The 21,325-nt window shown below is 39.6% G+C and overlaps 5 protein-coding genes across 5 annotated transcripts; 3 read left to right on the top strand and 2 right to left on the bottom strand.

Moving 5' to 3' along the window:
- The first annotated feature begins 4,573 nt into the window (after window positions 1-4,573).
- Window positions 4,574-6,598, top strand: arsia (arylsulfatase family, member Ia). Its single transcript, XM_027009647.2, has 2 exons — window positions 4,574-4,911; window positions 5,206-6,598. Exons 1-2 carry the CDS (start codon window positions 4,595-4,597, stop codon window positions 6,596-6,598), a joined length of 1,710 nt encoding a protein of 569 aa, XP_026865448.2. The 5' UTR covers window positions 4,574-4,594.
- A 1,315-nt stretch (window positions 6,599-7,913) lies between these two features.
- Window positions 7,914-8,783, bottom strand: LOC113577127 (interleukin-17B-like). Its single transcript, XM_027009612.2, has 3 exons — window positions 8,763-8,783; window positions 8,301-8,638; window positions 7,914-8,163 (listed from the first exon to the last, which is right to left on the bottom strand). The coding sequence occupies exons 1-3, from the start codon at window positions 8,781-8,783 to the stop codon at window positions 7,914-7,916; spliced, it is 609 nt and encodes a 202-aa protein (XP_026865413.2).
- A 4,117-nt stretch (window positions 8,784-12,900) lies between these two features.
- On the top strand, window positions 12,901-16,012 carry rpl26 (ribosomal protein L26). The gene is made up of 4 exons (XM_027009637.2): window positions 12,901-12,961; window positions 13,672-13,844; window positions 14,138-14,278; window positions 15,847-16,012. The coding sequence occupies exons 2-4, from the start codon at window positions 13,677-13,679 to the stop codon at window positions 15,973-15,975; spliced, it is 438 nt and encodes a 145-aa protein (XP_026865438.1). The 5' UTR covers window positions 12,901-12,961; window positions 13,672-13,676; the 3' UTR covers window positions 15,976-16,012.
- A 489-nt stretch (window positions 16,013-16,501) lies between these two features.
- atp6v0e1 (ATPase H+ transporting V0 subunit e1) lies at window positions 16,502-18,502 on the top strand. The gene is made up of 4 exons (XM_027009638.2): window positions 16,502-16,713; window positions 17,395-17,442; window positions 17,981-18,106; window positions 18,199-18,502. The coding sequence occupies exons 1-3, from the start codon at window positions 16,613-16,615 to the stop codon at window positions 18,072-18,074; spliced, it is 243 nt and encodes an 80-aa protein (XP_026865439.1). The 5' UTR covers window positions 16,502-16,612; the 3' UTR covers window positions 18,075-18,106; window positions 18,199-18,502.
- On the bottom strand, window positions 18,499-21,314 carry LOC113577148 (thiosulfate sulfurtransferase/rhodanese-like domain-containing protein 2). Its single transcript, XM_027009636.2, has 9 exons — window positions 20,969-21,314; window positions 20,594-20,883; window positions 20,401-20,509; window positions 20,187-20,309; window positions 19,929-20,034; window positions 19,653-19,768; window positions 19,401-19,559; window positions 19,173-19,311; window positions 18,499-19,045 (listed from the first exon to the last, which is right to left on the bottom strand). Exons 1-9 carry the CDS (start codon window positions 21,098-21,100, stop codon window positions 18,825-18,827), a joined length of 1,395 nt encoding a protein of 464 aa, XP_026865437.2. The 5' UTR covers window positions 21,101-21,314; the 3' UTR covers window positions 18,499-18,824.
- Between the last annotated feature and the right edge of the window lie 11 nt (window positions 21,315-21,325).

Here is a 21,325-nt window from a genome sequence, read left to right as displayed (position 1 = left end):
CTTGAAAATGCTGGGGTGTTTTAGTGCTAGTATGTGTTAGTATTAGTGCAGTATTAGGGGTGGGGGACTGAGGGGAGTGTTGCACTGGTGTGTTTGTGTGTCTGTGGTGGGGCTAATGTTTTAGATGGGTCACCTGAGGAGGGTTGAGGTAGGTGACCAGAGGGTCAAAGCAGTAAAAGAGCTCCATTCATAAGAATAAGGGGGGAAAGCAGCTGCTTTCCAATCAAAACATAGAGATGTTCAGAAATACAAAATGAGTTTGGTCTCAGTTTCTTAATCTGAAATGGTCATGAATGTAAATGGAAACATAGATTCAAAATGTTTTTGAAATGTTTTTTAAACAAAGACAATCATATAATCATTGATGAATATTTAGTAACATGAGTGCGTGCATGTTGGCTTGCATGTGTGCAGCATTAACTCATTCACCTGAAGTATTCCAGAATCAAACTTATGCTGCATCAGCCATTCCCTGGCTGTGTGTGTGTGTTGAGAGAGTAGGTTTTTCTAGTTCAGGTTTCACTTATAAACATGTTTCTGTTTCCCTTTTGTCTATAAACGACTGTGCATTCCTCAAATTCTTCTGCTCAAAATAAAATACAACCATCTTCCTTATAATTAACTTTTTCCTTACTTCCATGACAATGATGTTTCCGCTGAACATGTCCTCTCTACACCTTCCCCAGTCTTGACCACACTTGCCTCTTTTCCTTTATGGCTGACCCCCTCATTTGTGCATATGTATCTCTCTATCATCTACAATGTCCTCTTCTTTTCTTCAGTGTCTTTCAATGTCTACTACTTTCAATGTCCCAAATCTGGAACAAGTCTATGCTAAAACAGTCTCCTCTTCTTTCCATTATAGCGAAATCTCCTTCAAGTTATCACCCCTCCATATATAGGATCTGTACTCCAACTATTTAATCTGTTTTTTTTTTTTCGACTAGATAACTCCACTCACACTGTTAATGTCATAACCTATATTTGCTAATAATGCTAATAATACAATTTCATACATACATGTTAATTCATATTCTATTTTTAAAAGTTGCGGCATGATAGGAACAATAGTCATTTAAAAATGGATTCATATAACGGGTAAACTGAGGATCTTGTATAACCTTTTTGCTTCTGGGACCTGTTCTACTCACCTTGTGTTTGGCTGCAGAACCTTCACTCTCGTCTTTGATGTGTCAGGTTGAGAAATATAATGCATACATACACATTGCAAAAGCATACAAACATGCCTCAAACGAATGTATACATAGTTCCGTATGTGTACACAGACCTAAATATATAGTGATGGCGAGGAAAAACAGGAAAGGAAAGGCTGCCCTTTTTTATATCTCTACACATGTCCCATTCCAAAAGAAATCTGGTTCCTAATATGGCATCATATATGCATTCCATTCCATTCCTAAAAATACAGAAATATAAAAATTACTCACAGGGAGGTGGAAATATGCAAGTACCCCACCAAAGTGATAGTTATCCACTTTGTGCAAGAAGTTGCAAATTTGATATCAGTTTTTAAAAAAGAAAACAAAAACAGCGCAACAGTCTCAAAGTGTGAGTGTGAGTGAAAGGTGTGGTGAGTTTCGGGAAGTGCTGTGCTGCACCGGATAAGAAAAGGCTTAGTGTTAGCAGGAGCAAGCAATGCTGTTCAGTAACGATGCTCTGTGTTTGCCAAGCCCAACATCTGCTCCTCACTGTGCTTGCAGCTCTACTCTAATTACTCCCTTTCATGTGCTTATGGCTGTGAGGAGAAAGGATTGCTAAGTCAGTAAAGAGGGATTGGGAGTACAAAGAACCAGGTGTTAAGTAGCCATGTAGCCAAAAAAAATAAATCCATAACAATGAAATGCGTTGAATGAGCATATTGTTATATTCCAAACGTGCAAATAATAATGAAGTTGTTACCATTGACAGTGTAACTATTTAATCTGTTCCTGCAGAAGGAAAACTCAATTTTGCAGGCGTGAAGTTGATGCGCTGGTTCTATGATTAGCAGTACGCATCTTCAGAACCAGCGTGGAGACCAGGGAGTTCTCCTTGTCACTGTCACTGCTTCTTCCTCGTTAACAGCCTGGTCTCAGATGTCTGAATCTGATGTGTGTCACAGTGTCACTTAACATGGCTTATATGGTTCGAACTGAACTGAACTGAATTCCGTTACATTGCAACAAGAATAAGCAACTACTGAAGAAAAGAATTTGGCGAGTTGGGAGTTTTCAACAGAGTGAATAATTGACATACTGGAATTTCTTAGCAGCTCATGGAGGACTATAAGCAAATAAATGAAGTGAAATAAAAACATTATCTTGGATCTGTGTATTTCTGAGTTTTATTAAAGTCTTTGAGGTACTGTCTTAGATGAGTGGTACACAGTTGCATAAATTAACTAGAGTTCATTTAGACACACGAGCTGAATCTGAAATGGCCCAATTTCTACCTTTTAGTTCTGTTTTCATGCCAGTTTATGTGATTTGAGCACACTTCATGAGAGACTTCTTTAACAGTCTTGGTTGTATTATCAGCGGCCAGCTAAAATGATTTTGGACTTGGTTTTCAACTTCAATCTCACTTTAAAAAGTTATGTGCAATATATAAAGATCAAACAGATTGTTTCTAACTCGAGGCTGTTTAGAAAATATATTTTCATTTGTTTAGCTTTCTTTTCTCATCACATGTTGGTCACACTATTGAAACAGTGGTTGTTGTGACCTAGGAGAGTATGACCAAAAGAATGTCACTGCAAAATCCAAATAGCCATAAATAGATAGATAAATAGATAGGAAAGTACACATTTATTATTCACACATAACCTTTAACATGACTGTGAGGTAGGGGTAGGGGTAGAAGAGTTTTCGTAAAAGGTCTACTATGAGGGCATGTTTCTCCATAAACACTACAGCATATATATTTAGCATTATATTATTAGAAACATAACAAAATGCTACTTCTCAATTTCAGGACTGAATTTCTCTTTAAAACAGACATTTTCTGGGTTCATATAAATTGTGGGATATAAATCTTAATGTGAACCATGGCAGTGTAATGTTTACTTTCTAGTGTGAAACCCTCTCAAGGCCACCAATGGCACACAGAGCATGCGGGTGGAGCATGACTAGAACGTGGCTCACAAATTGTGTGTATTAATGTTGTTTACTTTTTGTATGATTTGTTTATTTCAGAGAAATGAAAACAAACACAATAAAAAACCAAGCAACCCGATACCCTGTGAATTTTGTCACTCCAGGTCTGCTCACTCAGCTGAGCAAGTCTTTCCAGGGACAGAGACATACGCTGAAGGAGAGGATGTGCAGTGGAGTATCACATTCCATCTCAGACCCGCTCTGGCATGTTTGCCCACTGCTGTTTCTAATGCCTTCTTGAGTAATGCATTCCAAATGGGTGCTGAGATACCCACTCCATGCCTCTCTGTGGCTTCTACCTTCCACTCTTGGAAAAGATCACACAGGTAAACAAAGAGTGGTAAGCCTCAGGACCACTCCATTCCTCATTCGGCTCCACCTGTTTTAAGATGTTAGAGCACGTCTCTGTTAAATCAGTCAGCAGTTTCCTGTCCTTTTTAAATCAAGGAATGTGGAGATGGACAGACCAAAACAAGTTAGTGACCTCTTTAATTGTGTTAAATCACTGTGCAGTTTCCTGCATTTACAGCACATGCCTATAGCTTTACATGAACAGAAAATGTATATATTCCGATTTTTAGACTTGTTTGGCAAATCCACCATTCACATGAAGCCATTATCAAATAACACTAATTCTGTAGAATAAACGGAGTACAATACAGTGTGTCCTTATGTCACTCTTTAGTGGAGATCTTATCTGTTGAACTTATGTGGGCTTCGTGGGACGATACAGTCTGACTTTCTACCTGGTCTGAGCCTTTTGGGTCCTACTCACATACAATACATACAGTCACTGCCCAATAAAGAGGACTCTTGTGCAGCAGAACACGGTCTCTGTTGAAGCCCAGTGAGGACTCCTGCTCCTGCAAAAGCCCCCAAAGGCTCGAAACATGAGTTCTTAGGACAAGGCTTCCTGTCTGTATTTGAACAACCATGAACTACATTTTCTGATGGTATAAAATGTTAAGGTTTGACTGCTGTCTTCAGTTTAAAGTAACCATAAACAATTCTGTATAGTAGCCTCTTACAATGGGCATTTTTATAGGGAATGTTGAAATTAGATCATAATTTTTTTAATGGCTACATATGTACGCAGACTGCATGCATTTTCTACGTTCAGTTAACCTAAGCTTTTGTCCAATTCCAGGACCTCTCGACACCGCATCTGACCCGATTATGCCTGTTTCAGGTAAGATTAAACGGGCGGAGTTAAACAGACCAGTGAAAAAGGAGAGAGGTTTTTAGGAAATATATATCCTCGAAAGCCAACGGATTTTTTGAAGGAACGGGAAGCCTTGAATGCGCAAGGCTTTCTGCTTACAATGTAAACCTCAGTAAGATGGATGATGGAAATAGCCGGTCTAGCTTGTTTTTACCTAAACTGTAGACCAATGATTGAAAATTGTTGTAGGCTTTGATAAAAGCTACACGTAGTTGTAATGGCAGTGTCGGCTTTTGCGGGTCTTTCTGTGGTGAGCTTGCTAAGTTTGGGTTACCTTTCTTGGGACTGGACGAGTCCAAATCAGGTTGAAAATGAATCGGTGCCGAACATCAGAGATACGACGACGTCTAACTACCGAGCCCCTCATATAATCTTTATCATGACGGATGATCTGGGTTTTAACGATATTGGGTACCATAATTCGGACATAAACACGCCGACTCTGGACAAACTGGCTTCGGAAGGAGTGAAGCTGGAGAACTATTATGTTCAGCCTATCTGCACGCCCTCGCGCAGTCAATTTCTTACCGGCAGGTAAGCTCAAACGCGCTTTCTAACACTAAAATTATCCTGATCTTTGAAGTGGTTTTAATTATGTTGTATATTATACAGAGATTATTAAGAACAGCGAAATGCCTAGTGGAATTATCATCTGTAGATCTTAAATTCAGATACAAATGAAGACTGTAAATGTTAACTCTGAGGATTTTGCTGTGTGTGGTTTCTGCAATTTAGTACTCCATTTTAGTTTTCTTCATCGTCCTCATTATTTCCAGTAAAATCCTCTGCATAATGTACCTGTGTAACAGCTTTCTTTTCTGCCCTCAGGTATCAGATCCACACTGGTCTTCAGCATTCGATTATCCGGGCCCGCCAGCCCAACTGTCTGCCCTTTGACCTGGTCACACTGCCACAGCGGCTCCAGGAGGCTGGATACACCACACACATGGTGGGCAAATGGCACCTGGGCTTCTACAAGCGTGACTGTCTCCCCACTCGCCGGGGCTTTCACACCTACTTTGGCTCCTTGACAGGCAGCGTGGACTACTACTCGTATGACTCCTGCGACAGGCCTGGCAGGTGCGGGTATGACCTCCATGAAGGTGAGGCAGTGGCATGGGGGCAGGGAGGCAGATATTCCACACACCTCTACACAAAGAGGGTGCGGAGAATTCTCGCTTCACATGACCCATCCGTGCAGCCCCTCTTCATTTTCCTGTCCTTCCAAGCTGTGCACACTCCTTTACAGACTCCCAAGAAGTACATTTACCCTTACCGGAGCATGGGGAATGTCCCACGGCGCAAGTATGCCGGCATGGTGTCGGCTGTGGACGAGGCGGTACGGAACGTGACGTATGCACTGCGAAAGTATGGCTACTACCAAAATAGCGTCATCATCTTCTCTACTGATAATGGCGGGCAGCCACTCTTTGGTGGGAGCAATTGGCCCCTCCGAGGCAGGAAGGGAACTTATTGGGAGGGGGGTGTGAGGGGGGTGGGGTTTGTCCACAGCCCACTGCTCAGATACCGGCGGAAGGTCAGCAAGGCCCTGGTCCACATCACTGACTGGTATCCAACACTGGTGGGCCTAGCGGGGGGAAACATGTCTCAGATGCAGGGGCTGGATGGCTATGACATGTGGGAGACCATCAGTGAGGGCAAGGAGTCCCCACGTCTGGAGATCCTGCACAACATTGACCCGCTCTATGTTCCCGCCCGCCATGGCTCCCTGCAAGCCGGCTTCGGTGTCTGGAACACAGCCGTGCAAGCAGCAGTCCGGGTGGGTGACTGGAAACTCCTGACAGGCGAGCCAGGGTACGGAGACTGGACGCCACCACAGGTGCTGGGAAGCTTCCCAGGGGACTGGTGGAGCCTGGAACGGCACGTAGAGTCACACAAATCTGTGTGGCTGTTCAATATCACAGCAGATCCATATGAGCGGCATGACCTGGGAAAGCAACGGCCAAACGTGGTCAAGCAGCTGCTGGCGAGGTTGGCGTTTTATAACCGCACGGCCGTGCCTGTGCGCTACCCAGCGGAGGACCCGAGGGCAGACCCAAGCCTGAACGGGGGTGCCTGGGGCCCTTGGGCCGGGGATGAGGAAGCAGATTCCTCAAACCAAGTTTACCCCAGAAGGCGCAAAAACACAAAGAAGAAATTCTGCAAGATGAGGTCTTTTTTTAGGAAACTGAACACAAGGATTATGTCAAATAGGATATGAGTGGGACATTTAAGATGAAAAGGAATCAAATAATATTTATAGAGACTTTTTTCATTGTTGTAGCAACCGGTATTAGCCTTTTGTAACAAGAGAGGCGAGGCAAGATGCAGAGCAAGCCGCCGTCTGAACATGAACAATACAAAACACGACAGACGTTAAACGGTATATGCATATAGCGGCAACTGAAAACACAAGATACATGGGATCAAACACAGACATAGGATAATAACAAAACAGAACCTACACACGTTAACAAGGACGATAACAAAGGACAGGCGTGACACATGGACCCGTTAATAAGGGAGGGGCGTGGCAAAGAACACACACGTACGCACCAAGATGTCACTCAGATATGGGGAGGAATCTAATAGGAGGGGCTGTACCCTGACACCTTTTTAATAAGAGATCATATTCCTTTATTCACATATTCATGTCTCATGGCCATATTCTCTCAATTATATGCCTGTATGTTACTGCATACACTAACTAAGTTTTTCAGTGATTGTAATTTGCTTTTTTGTAGTTTTCTTTCTGTTACCTCCTTTGTATTACAGCCAATCAATTTAATTAATTAATTAATTAATCACAATAAGTCATTATTCTGGATAGCCAAAAGTAGGACTATATGATAACCATTAGAACCATGCTGCATGCTGAAGTCTATGTTAGAAGTTTTGCTGTGAGGTGCTTTTTGTAGCATATAGACATTTTGAGGAAGATTTTTATCCGACTGATTAACACGTGACATTTGGGTCGGTGTGTGTGTGTGTGTGTGTGTATGTGTGTGTGAGAGAGAGAGAGAGAGAGAGAGAGAATGAAAGAATGAATGAATATGCTTGGATGTTGCATGTGCATTGAAACCGATGTAGCTTAGTTTCCACGGAGAGACTGCGCTCTAGTGGTTACGTGGTATTAATAAGCGCAAACGTGCAGCGGTTTTCTCTAGAGAGCAAAGCGCAAACCCTAACGTGTATAATAATGAGATTTATGAGTAATCATTTCGGACATTATTGTTCACACTGAACTTAGTTACAAAGCATGTTTAAGAATAGTCTTTTATCATGAATTTAGTGTATTCGGATCTACTAATTGTTTAGACATAGTGAGCAATTATGATCAATACATCAGTATTGGTGTAGGTCTACGATTTTCAGAATCGACGAATAAATACAAAAAAAACCTATGTTTCTGTGTTTTTGTAAGTGGTTTATTTTAGTAAATTGAATATGAACAGTCAATAAGATAATAAAATAGTGTGCGCATTAATTCAAAAATAAACTTGGACAGAAAGTTTGTAGAGGTTGTTTCGTACCGTTCACCCTACTATACATGTGCAACCCACAGCAATGCTTTCTACTACCGTTCTGTAACGGCGAACACATTTCTTTTTCTTCCTTGTCTTGGATGGTCGGTTGCACAGCAGCCTGCGTACTGGTATCTTGGTGTAGATGAGAACGCTGGTCATAGATCGGTCTTCCTGCATGGTGAAAGGATTGATGCACCCTGCACAGGAACATTTGGCCTCTGGGATATCCACTGGCTTGCGGTTCTCGTCATGATTTATTCTGTTTAGATGTGGGATGGTTTGAAAATAGCATAGGCAACAGTATCATTACAAACGCGTTTTTGTTTGATTGATTTACGAAAACGCTTTCCTCTAGTTCTGGCTTAACTGATATTAGTACGAGGATGCTGGGCTTACCTGTATGACCATGGAGAAAGGCTTCGACTGTTGGACATCCAAAGCTGGCGATCCACCACGCATTTGTTTTTGGTTAGAGCTGGATTGTTTCTTACTTGGGACACCATGTCACCTATAGTTCTATCAAAGTCCATCTCCCTGGCAGCTGACACCAATTCTCCTGCTTCCGTCGTGTCGTCGCCTGCTAATATTGGATCCAGCGGAATTCTAAGGGAAGAACCATTTCGTTGCGGATGCGATTCTTGCTGGCTGTCCACTTTGTGTCTTTGTGCTTTTCCCTCTTTGCGCCTTGTCTCCGCTGACGCCAAAATATTCGCCACCACCAGGACCATTAATAGCTGTTGAAGACAATTAACTAGTGGATCGAGCTGATCGTCTGAACTACAACGTCCTCCCGCATTTTACACGCAAATCACCAGCAAAACAGACAAAGTGATTTTAAAAGAAGCCAGTCCAACTCACCTCATTCCAAAATTTGCCCATTGTTTCCAGTTAGGTCAATATAATGACATTTGACACGGGTGTTCAAGCACGTATGACATGCCTCTTTGGCTAGGGAACTTCGCAAAATCAGTTATAACCTCATGCTACTACATACGATGTTTTGTCACAGGTAGGGACACACCTGTGCCGGGCAGCTCAAGGTGTGGCCAGAAACATAAACATAATAGTCAGTGAGCATGCACTGGCCTACAAATGGTAAAGAGAAGGACACAATATCTTTCATGACACATTTTGGAACACAAAAACTTCTCGTTCCTTCATACTTTTACTGATTCTGTCGTTGCATTTTGATGACAGTATCATTATTAGAATGCTTAAATTAAAATAACTTCTCTCTCGTTTTTAAAAACGTTTATGGGTGAAAAAATGATACATCTTGAGCTAACTGAAAATATTCAGAAAATATCTTTTTTTGGAGTATAACTGGCCCAGAAAATTTGAATAATCAGTGGTCTATTGTACTATCCATGTCTGACTTTCCCCCTGTTTACTTGAATACGCCTTTCAATTCTTTTTCAGTACATTCTAAAAACCTGTTCACACAAGGCAAACAAGGAACACTTTGAAGGTCTACAGATGCACTCCGGTAACTCCCTCTTATAGAATGGTGCTAGACACTACGGATGTGAACCTTCCAAAGTTTTGTCTTTGATCCTCTTATTATTACCATGTTCATGATTTCAATAGCTCCCATTTAGATGTCCAAAGAATGAGCACCTGCCTTTGTGGCAGGTTAGTGCAATTCATTTGTGAAGTTTCGGCTTCAAAAGAACAGATTTTAAGGCCCATCTTTAAAACAGAAATTGCCCCAGAAATACAACTTTTGTCTCAAGTGAGACAAAATACAATAAAGCCTAGTCTACATGCAACCTAATGCCCAAATGTCATACCATGACAATGTCACAAGCATCCAAATCGTTTTTGAAGTGAACTATAAGCATTTATTGTATAGGCTAGTGATTCAAAAGCTGGGACTAATTGTATTCCTTGTTATCTTTTATTATAGTTAAATTAAAATTGTTTATTTAAAACTGCATTTAGGAATTTGAAAATGTGAAAGTGAAAAGAAATTAACTCTTGGTTAGTAATTTCGCGCGCAACTTCGGAAAATGCTTTAGTCATCGGAGACTTGATTGTAATGCACCTGAATCTGGCTCTAGCTAAAGGTACCATTTTAATCTCATGTTTTCGATGTGCAAGAGTTTTAGACATATCCAGAAAGCAGTTCCCTGCTGCTTTTAGTAAAAACAAAGACATTTGAACTGTCGTTGTCTACGCAGTAAATGTCATATCTAGTCCTCAAAGTGAAGGGCTGAAAGAACATTTTGCCACAGTACTACTAGACATAATGAACTAAAGCAAAAATCGTCATTTCTGGACCCTTGCCGACCTACAGATAAGGATGTGACGTTTTAGTAGGCTAGTTGCCCTGAACTGTTGGGTACAATAACAACGTGGGTTTTACTGACACTCGGGATGATTTGGGAGAAAGACCAGTAGAGATGGTCCAGCAGAGATGGGCCACATCCAAGTCGCAGAGGCTCACTGATTTTATCCGAAAATCTGCAACTGCCCCACAGAATTATTTCGTCTGCCATATCATGAAGGCAGCCCCGGCGCCAGACATGTTGGAAAACAGAACGCAGCATCGGTTTGCACAGAATATTTCTGCCATTCCCATGTGTTGCACTTCGATGCTACACATGAACATTGCCAAGTGTTCAAACTGCGGTTCGTGTGATATTGCTCAAATGTCCATTTTGTGGCGTTACTGATTAATAACAGACTGCGATCCTACCTCCAAACGTACTGTTGGGGATTTGCTTGTCGAATGTAAATTTAAGACCAAATAATAAATATGTTAAAATGAATTCGAATAAAGTTTGTGTATTTAAAAAAAAAAATACATGTATAGTAAAATTACATGGGTTGGGTGGGAGGTGTGGGAGGAGGCGGCCTGTGCTCAGCCTCTGACATGCGTGAAAGTAAGAAAGGGGTGAGCTGGCCGTTATTTTGAATAACTCTTTTAACTGCAAAACTATATATTTGTTTTTTTTCCATCTTTCGAATATTTAGCTATTATCCACTACCGCCAATACCGATGCTGACGGTACACCGTCCACCAAAAAATACACACCCTCCTACTAGCCTGAGTTCATGAATTATTATCTAACGGTAAATGGTTTCCAAAATGTATTTGAACTATTAGATTATTTTTGTTAAGGGCTATAGTAAAAGAAAATGCAAATCATTTCAAATTGTTTTAATATCCGAGACTGAGTTAATAAGTGTGCTACAGAGAATGTTTTTAAACTTAATTTGTCATTAGTAAAAGTTTCTGTAATAAGCACCTTAAGAAAATTAAGTAAATTTATTGCAATACCACTGCTCAGAATAAGACCTTTAGCATAAAAGAAAAACATATATTTCACAGTTTTTAGCACCACTAAATCTCATACTTTGTATACTCCTCCCGGCATAACAGCACAAAGTGTTCTCCTGCTGGAGCAAGTGGAAGGACACTTAGCATTAAATATTAAACCACTAATGAATACTAAATATCTCTCCTTAGCATATTTGTTTCTCACTTGTGGACTCAGGTTTTTAATTTCATCTACACATGAATACTGGGAACACCGTTTTAAAAGCTTGATTGATGTTGAAGTTTGTGAGCCATTTTAATGTAGAATGATATGGATTATCATCACATTGGGAGCTTCAAAGATGGCTCAGCTTGCTCCCCTTAGCAAAGGCAGCTGCACTTTAAATGGCACTGGATCAAAGACAGAGTCAGGGATGCCTTAAACAGGATGAAGACAGAACAAGGCATCACATATTTACCACCACATGCATAGCCTTTTGACACAAATCCACCAGTGTGCTTTTTCTGTGGCCAAACAGTTATATTTTGATTTTGTGTACTCCATGTACTAGTGTTTGTTGTTTCATGGGAGCAAAGGTATTCTCTGACCTTACTGTTTTAATATGTAAAAGAGTTTGGCATGTGTCACCTCATATTTATACCCCAATGAAACAGGAAGTGAAAGAATATTTTTTTTTAATACAAGTACTCAGATGTAATGTATATTTGTTTTTTAAAGAACATAAATAATTGTTAGAGAGGAAATTATATTTATGTCAACTTAGTTAACATGTTAGCATGCTGTTCTTCTCACAAGCGAACTAGCTGTAAGTCATTATAGCTATAGGTTATAGGTTACAGCAGGTTATAGGTTATTTTATTATTGTTAAAAGTGTATTAACTTTCATCTTATATGAGGCTAAAGGACTCAGAAAAGGGGGCAAACTTTAACATTTATACCACATTGAGAAATGGTAAGGAATGTGTCTGTGTTTTATTGTCTACTCATTTAACACTCCTTAAAATTATGCTGCCATATGATACTTTTTTGACATTTTAAATAGGAAATATTGAAAGGGGTTCATTAGTTTAAAATATATTTATTTCTGTAATTATAGACCTACATTTAGCCAAATGATGGGCTAATAGAAATGTATTTAAATTTGGTATATTTTTGTTTCATACTTTTTTTATTTTATCTCTTTTTTCTTTATTTTTTTAATATAATTTTTAGTTATTAAATGTTTCTTTTGGATTTTCCCTTTCTTTTACCCTGAAGATAAATTAGATTGTGACATTTTTTAAAACAATTTTCATTTCTTCACAAAGATATAGTTTAAAAATAATTTTACCATTCATTTACAGTTGGGCAAAGCCCCTGAGAGGCCAGAAGCCCCGTGCTGGGCAGTAGTATTTGTAAAGCTTCTGGCCCTCTCAGACTTCACGTAACCCAGAGCCAGATGCATGCCTCCGGTTCACGGAGCTGCATCTGAAAGCATCTCATTTCATGAGCAATTTTGTTTGAACTTTGCCGTAGATTAACCAAACAGATTTCACCTATACAACTCGCAAACCTATATAGCTATGTGAAGTAAATGTGAAGTAGCCACTGTAGTATTAGTGGGATTTCATAAATATTAATACAATGAATTTGTTTTCAATCTCAGCCTCTTTTAATACAAAGGGAAACATTTAGATCACGTTGAAACGAAGATATCGCGATATTTGTGGCACAACTAATTCAAGCGGAAGTAGTTTTGAAGCCTCTTTTCCGGCGGCCATAGCGGCATATTCGGTAGGTTAAGAATTGTTGGTGGTGCAGTTTAAGATGTATCTTTGTCCATCCTCTTCATGTGGACGTACTTCTGGTCCAAATCACAAGTTGATAATTCTGAATATCGCACATATTATTAAGGCTATAGTATTTCTGGATGAGTTGTGTGAATGGGACAATTAACGATGTATTCATCGAAGGCCAGACCTAGCTTGCTGTTTGCACACTTGACAGTGTTCTTCGTGATAAAATGGACCAGTTAGTTTCTGTTCTACGAACACAGACATCCAATATGTACACGCTGTAGGTGGAATGTAAACGGATTCTGTGCCTATGTTCTGTAAGGGTGAAAAGCTGCTCTCTCTGGCTAGTGCGGGTCACGTTTGTGCTTGCGTTCACGCTATAGTGGGCTAACTGGCTACTTGTAAAGATGGTTTGTACGTATTTTAAATGGAGCAGTGCACTGTAGTGCTAATATCTTTAGTTAGGACCGTACTTTAGAATAGTGCCAGTAATTGTAAAGTACTTGCTTGTTACGTACCTGGCGTTTTTGACGTTGTTGGCTATAACTTGAGAATGTATGGCTAAATAGTAAAGTTTTGGTTACATGTGTATAGCTAACCATGGACTATATCATTTGAGTCTTTGTGCAAGTAACTTTCCTGGTGTACTCTGTTTTATCTCTTTTCTTTTGTGGACTGATTATTCATTCTTTCTTTTGGGCTTTGTAGCCATCATGAAGATCAACCCGTTTGTAACCTCATCCCGGCGTAAGAACCGAAAGAGGCACTTCAATGCCCCCTCACACATCCGCAGGAAAATTATGTCCTCACCTCTCTCCAAAGAACTCCGCCAGAAGTACAACGTGAGGTCCATGCCCATCCGCAAGGACGATGAAGTCCAGGTAAGGCCATGCTTTGCGTCAGCTGTAGTTTCAGACTAGCATTGGGTGCAGTCTTAAAATGATGGCTTGGCTTAAGTATCTGAAAAGTGTTCAGTATCCCAAGGAATAGCTTCATCTGGATTGAAAGAAGCTCCATTACTGCAGTTGGATTGTATCATTGTGCACCTACAAAATCTCCTGGCTTACATCTCGACACTGGCGATTGAGGATGCAGTTACTGTCTAAAACTAAAAAACTGTGCTGTTATTAGGTTTAACAACTCTTGTGCTTTTGTTTTGCACTGTTGTGAACAGGTTGTCAGAGGTCACTACAAGGGCCAGCAGATTGGCAAAGTCGTGCAGGTCTACAGGAAGAAGTACGTCATCTACATTGAGCGTGTGCAGCGTGAGAAGGCAAACGGCACAACAGTCCATGTTGGCATCCACCCTAGCAAGGTATGAAACGCCTGCTTATGCAGCTGACTTCTCGTCTGTGTTCTGGTACATGAATATATACAGGCATACATGCATAGGTATTGTGGGGCTTTGGTTGCCACTTTTGAGGAATGAACTCATAGTTTCTTATTCAAATGCATGTCTAATCCAGAGATTAAAAAAACCCAAACATGGACATTGCCAGTGTCTTCCCACCTCTCACTCTCCTTGTGGCAGTCTTGTTGAAGATCTGTAAATGAAATTCTGGGAGCAAGCCTGAGCTAGTCGATGTGCAAAAGTTGACCAGCCCCCCCCCCCCCCCCCCCCCGTTAACATTTTAGTATAGCTAGTTCCACTGCTGCATCCGAGTTTATATATCTTGTTGGTAATTGTTTAGATAACATGAGTGCTTTTCCTGGTAAAGATGAGTTGGGCTATAGCAAACAGTATAATGTAGGTCAAGAGTTGGTGTGTGGTAGGGTCCAACGCATTACCTTAATGTATGTTTGTAGATGATGGCAACAGAATCACACAAAAATAATGATTAGGAGAAATTGGTGCAATAACCAGATTTCAGGGATAATTTTGGGTTACGCTAGAAACTGAAGATAAATTGAGTAACTCATTTGCAGTGGGCTAAGTTGTAAACTTAATTTCAGGCTAGGCAAGCTGTGAACGTTGCCCATGCTGCCTGTATTCGTATGAAATGGGCATCATCGCATGGTTTCAGGACCTTCCATCACCTTTGTATCTCGTCGACTAGTAACAGGAATGTGACGGATAAAACAATACATTTACAATGTGTGCTTGCTTAATGCACAGTATCTGACAGGCTAGAATTATGAAGAGGAGAGTAGCTATCAGCTTAGCTTATGATGATTTAGTCCAATTCTAGTATAATAATGATGGACTTGTGTAAGGCATATAAATCAGTTTCACATTACACCACAATTCTGGCTATGGGCATGCCTTTATCTGAAGGCATTTTGTGTGGGGGCTTGAGATACAGAAGCTATTTGGCTGCAAAGATCTTATTAGCATCACAGTATGCTGCATCAGTTTCTAATCAGTACAGATTTTTAGTATATTTTTTTATCCCGTCCTGTGACAGGTTCCATCACAAACAAAACTTTCAGTGTAATGTGACGTGTCATTGTGTTGAAAGTAATGGTTGCTCTACAGTGCAGGCCTTTTTATTCTAAGAGCTGGTCTCCTGGATATCAGTAAAACTTAGTCGTGCACCCAAATTCAGTACTTAGAATTAGTGCTAATTCGTTTTTTTGGGGACTTTGAAACTGGCTCTAAAGGTTTTGGGAAATGCATCCTCCAATGTCACTGTATAGTACTATATAGAAATGTATTAATATACATTTTGGACCACTATCAATCTAAAAATATTACTGTCTGGTCCCCTGGCTTACATTGTTTTGTACATTATTTGTCATGCATGATTTGTCTGTAATTTTGGGCACCAATAGTTGACATGATCGGCGCATTGATGTGTTTGGGGAAAATGAGTCCCAACAAAGACTTTGTGACTACATGTTGATTGTTCATGTACAAATAGAACTGAGAATCTCTTGTTAAAGGTCGTGATCACGAGGCTGAAGCTTGACAAAGACCGCAAAAAGATCCTGGAACGCAAAGCCAAGTCTCGGCAAGATGGCAAGGAGAAGGGAAAATACAAGGAGGAGACCATTGAGAAAATGCAAGAGTGAACTTTACCTTTTGCTAAAAAATAAAGAATTGAAAAGAGTTTTGTAGTTTGTCATTTTGTGGGCTTTGTGCATGTTGATGTGAGGAAACTATATGGTTTGAGACAAACATTAAACTTTATGGTATTCACAAATTGTCCATATATGTGAGCAGAAGTAAATCTATTACAACTTTACAGAATTGCATAACCTAAAATAAAGAAACGGGAACTCGCGCTGCTTTGAGGGCAAATAAATTCACTGCTGGGCTGAAACTGATTAATATATGATGGTTTTGAATATTATCAAAGATGACATGTTTCAAGTATTACATATTGAGTGTAGTATCTTTTACCTTTGTAACCCTTTTTAACCTTCACCTTCTGGATAGGAATGCTGATTTGGTGCAAGAAAACTTAGATCACTTTAAATTCCCGTTGAACTGCCAAAAACCACTAGAAAGAAAAACTCAAATTCGCTCCTGAAATTACCCAAAAGCGTAGCTGATAACCACCGGCTGTCGGAGGCAGGGGTGGTCCCGCCTATGTCATGTGATCTGCCGCTTTCACACGCTGAAGTAGGGAAGTTTGTGAATTCACTAATAGAAGCTGATAACATTACATTTAACAGTTCTCCTGGTACTTCGCTTGCAAAGAAAACTATGGCGCTATCGTTTGTGATACCAATGTGCGTTATGACATTATTTTGGGGACTCATTGGAGGAGTTTGTCCGTGGTTTGTTCCTAAAGGACCGAATAGGGGGTAAGTGTATTTTATCCTGTGCTAGCTTGCTTGCTAGCTGGTTTCATGAGCGTGAAATAAGTTTGTTGCTGACTGGTTTTAGTTTTTGTATGTGTTGCAGTGAAACCTAATTCTTAAAGTACACTTATTTTTCCAGGGCGGAAGAAGTAACAGATAAACAAGATAAAAAAGGATGTCTAAAACTTCTGAATAGTTCTACTGAATACTTCTTGAAAGCCTGCTAACTACGTAGCTTAGCGATGGGCCCATGGTGACCGTCAGCGTAGGCTGAATTAAACTAAAAAAAAGGCCCAGTTATAAATTAGTTCACCTAGCTATCCTGTATATCTAATCTATATAACCTACTAGGGTTAAGTAGCTAGTAATAAAATGGTCTGTAACTATTTAAAACACTTTTTGCCACTTCTAAAAGCATGTTAGACAGCAACCAAAACGGTACTATTTTTTGTTATACATAGCACCACTTTAAAGAATTGAGAATAAATTTGAATTTGTATTAAAGAAGTGGAAATTGCCGGTCTGCTGGGAGGATTAATCATCTTGCCTCCTTCCCATCATGAATCATGTGACAGACAGATCACATCTTAAAAGTCCTTGAGTTTAATGTAAAGGGATCACTTACAAGCTCTTGTACACTTTTTTTTTTTTTTTTTAATCGCTTGTTTGTTGCTTTATCTCCAGAGTCATTGTTACCATGCTGGTTTTAACTGCAGTTTGCTGCTACCTGTTGTAAGTATGACGTTTGTAGCTAACTGAATGAATGATTTTTCAGTTCTCTTATGTTATATTTTTGTTGAAATTCAGTCATTGGCTTTGGTTCATGTCCACTGGTATTGATCACTATGTATTTTCAGAACAAGGATGGTCTACCAACAGTTGGCCACAAGCCAGGGCTGTGATTATATCATGATGAACACAAACTTATATTCATATTTATGTAGTGGCATATGACTTGAAAAGGATGCGCACACACACACACTTTATTTTTTATGATGTAGATGGGGAGTAAGGGTCAGGGTAATGTTTCATGTCAAGTTATCACAAGTGGGCAGCACATATATTTAGCCAAACATCACATTTGTGTGTGTAGGTTTGGAGTTGAAGGAAGCAAAGATAGAACACTTTTTTTTTAATATACATGCAGTTATTGCATTGCAAAAGGACATAAATTGTATGTGTTGCGTTTATGGTGCCTAGTTTAAAAGTATCCCTTGGTAAAATGTAACGTGTTTTAATTTAATCCTTAATTTTTATTCTTATTATTTAGCTGGCTGATTGCTATTCTAGCACAACTGAACCCATTGTTTGGGCCAGCACTGAGCAATGACACCATATGGTATCTCTATTATCACTGGGGATAGCATTGTAGTCTCCTATTCTTGATCTACATCAGGTAACATGCAATTTACATTATGCCTTTCATGATAGCGAAATACATTTAAATGGGATAAATGCGTTATAATCTGTTCAAATTTCTCTCTGCAGATGCTTCTTTGCCACCCCAAAATTAACCATTCATTTTCTCACAAAGAGCATATTTCTCATTCCCAAAACTTTAAGCACACCTGTTTGCAAAACATTCTTGTGTTTTAAGACAGTCATATACTTACCTATTTGACTTGTAAAGAAAACAACAAACAAACACTTGCTTACTTTTTATCTTTTTCCTTTCCCTTGTTGAAACCTTGGACCTATATATTGATTGTACATTTACCCTGTTGTATTTCTTCTCTGTTCTTACTTTTGTATTTATGTAACTGCAGACCTGTAATAAAACATTTGAAGTGAAGATCTGGAGGCAGATTTATTTAACCTTTACCAGAGGTCTCATTCAAAACATCATTAGAATTTTAATAGCAGACCCAGATTTTAAATATGAATTTTACATATTTTAAAAATGCAATGCAAAAAACCCCCCATAACCTCTCTAGCTAGTTAAGATTTTTTTTGTATATATTCAAAACTTCATGTAGACCCAACATGTTCTAAAATTACTTTAAAAAATCCTGTACCAAATTTGCACGATAGTGAAAATACCATGTTCCCAGACATACAAGTCATCTTTAACATTGTGCATTCTTCTTCACATGTTAAGACACAAGGAATGGTCATTATAAAATGTCTTTAGGGATCCTGGGCCGTGAGTCTGTACACTCGCACTCTTCTCTGTGGGCACGGCCGTAGCTGGGCATCTGCGTTTTGGCTTGGCATACAGAGCAGCAGGCTGTAAAGCCCTTCTGCCTACAAGAGTGGCAGGACAAGACCAGCTGGCAGCAGAAGTCTGTAGAGCAGAGCTGATACTGGTCCCAGGCCACACCGCAATACCTACAATCTGTTCATAGGTGGGGTATGCACTAATTAATATGAATAAATTGCTTATATGTGTTGACATGTACATGAATGTATAAGTGTAAGGGGCAAAACAGATTAATCTCTTGGTGCTAGTATGTACTTGATACCTGATATGACATCATTGTTAAAAGAGATTGTGTAACGCTCATCAAATACAAAGAGTTTGCCACGGAAGAAGCCCTCAGGAAACTGCTCCAGGTACTTATGAATGCCACCCTTCAGCTGATACACTTCCTTACATACATCCTGCAAAATTGGATGTTATTGATTGAATACCTGAAACAGACAGTAAATGTCATTGTCTATTCCTTTTATATTGGAGCTGAAAAACTCACTTTTGAACGAAGATACGCTGACCCCCGTTCACACCGTATGCCTCCAGTACAGTACATAAGAACCTTTTTGTTACGGAAAAGGTCCAAGTTCTTGTCCACATAGTCAGGGAAATAACTGAATTTGCGGATGTCAGGGGCCAAACAATTTTTGAATTGGCCCTGTAGATAAAGTTTGATTAATTAATCGTTTGTTGATGTATAAAAAAACAATCCCCTTGAAGTAATTTTTAGCATTAAATAGAAGACACTTACAATTTTACTCTCATAGAAGTTTCTACAGTCCAGAAGAATTGTATCACTGTTTGAGGAACCATCTTCAAGGACAGATTGCACTTCTTTGTGAAATTCTGCAGGGTCCAAGTGTGTTCCTTTGTGAGCAAAAACTAGTTTAAAAATTAGTTGCTTCTTACTGAGTTACTTTGTTCATCATAACAGTCTTTAATACACATTGATGCTTTGAGATGCGAGGTATATACCAGTGACATCACAATGCACCCAACTAGGTTTTTCAAATTGTTTTTATACTACCTGCTAATCTGTAGGATATTGTGTCTGGATCCACACCCATTGGGACAATTTCTTTATAAACTCCAACCTTAAGTTCAGAAAAGCACTCTGCACCACCTTCACTGATCTAAGAGCAAAACCAGACACACATTTTAAGTACAAGTTATATTACCTTTTAGGTTTGTACCCCTTGGATATATTACCACATTAGAAAACTAACTAAAATATGAATACAGTAAAACACAGTTATCTATCATCACTCTGTTGGTATTAGTTTACCTTAAAATCCTCTGGTTGCATTACTGTGAAAATGGGATGCGACAGCATTGCCTTGATGTAAAGGCTTGTGGCCACTTTGGTACCACCAACTGTTCCATTAATACCTTCAGTGGCCACACGTACCTGAAAGACAAGAGAACACAATGCTGTAAATTGTGAAAAGTTCCTCATCCTCCAGCTCTTTGTGACAAGTTGAGAAAAGCAATGCATTTACCTTGCCGGTCAGGTGAAGCTTTGAACAGAGCTCAATCTGCCAATCATAAATGATCTTGGGATCTTTGATCTGGCAATAGCAGTAATACAGGAGGACTTCACCTGAGCCTCTGGAAGACGACAATAAGACACCATCAGCACATATTTAAATACATTGGATTGTTCTTATTATGTTAAATATAAGGAGACCCTACATCACAAGCTCTTTCTCAGAGAGGTGGCATGTATTGGGTATCCACATGGATGTGTCATTTGACAGACTGTCTCTCAGGTCTTCAGGCACTGATACATCACCCTCAGCATGTCTCAGCATAAGATCCTGAGTCATGGTGGTGAGCTGATGAATCTCATTTGTATGGACATTTGAGACATGTTTGTGGATTGATGTAGGGTCGGAGAATGTCTTGTCACAGCAGTGCCAAATTGGTGTGGCATCTGAAGGTGACTTCAGGACCCTCTTAGCTGCCACAAACTTTGCAAAGGTCTACAAGCAAGAGAAGGGAGTTCTGAGTTAAAATACTGACATACGTAGCTAGTTATAGATGACAAGAGTATGGCAAAGAACTTACCCTCCTTTTTATATAAGAGTAGCATTTACGAGTTGTTGAAAACTCGCATTTCTCTTGCTTGAGGATCTTGGGAGTAAGACTCTCTACATCCAAATTAATAAGAATATTTTCTACCAAGTTATCACTATCCATTATAGTATAAATGCATTCAACAACAATTTCCACTTCGACGAGAATTAAAAATTCATGTTAAAGAATTTTACATATCCAATAAAACGCTACATCACTCTACCTCGATTACACAAACCCTTACTGACCGACCAACGTAACGAAGACCTCATGTGTATCAGATGTAGCGTTTACTATAAACTTATTTTACCACCATGCAATGCGGACCTGTCTGAGAAAGAGAGCTTT

The sequence above is a fragment of the Electrophorus electricus genome, chromosome 2 (assembly GCF_013358815.1).
Source record: "Electrophorus electricus isolate fEleEle1 chromosome 2, fEleEle1.pri, whole genome shotgun sequence".
In the NCBI taxonomy this organism is placed as follows: domain Eukaryota; kingdom Metazoa; phylum Chordata; class Actinopteri; order Gymnotiformes; family Gymnotidae; genus Electrophorus; species Electrophorus electricus.
The sequence above is the reverse complement of the archived record's forward strand: the minus strand, read 5'-3'. Positions and strand labels throughout refer to the sequence as shown.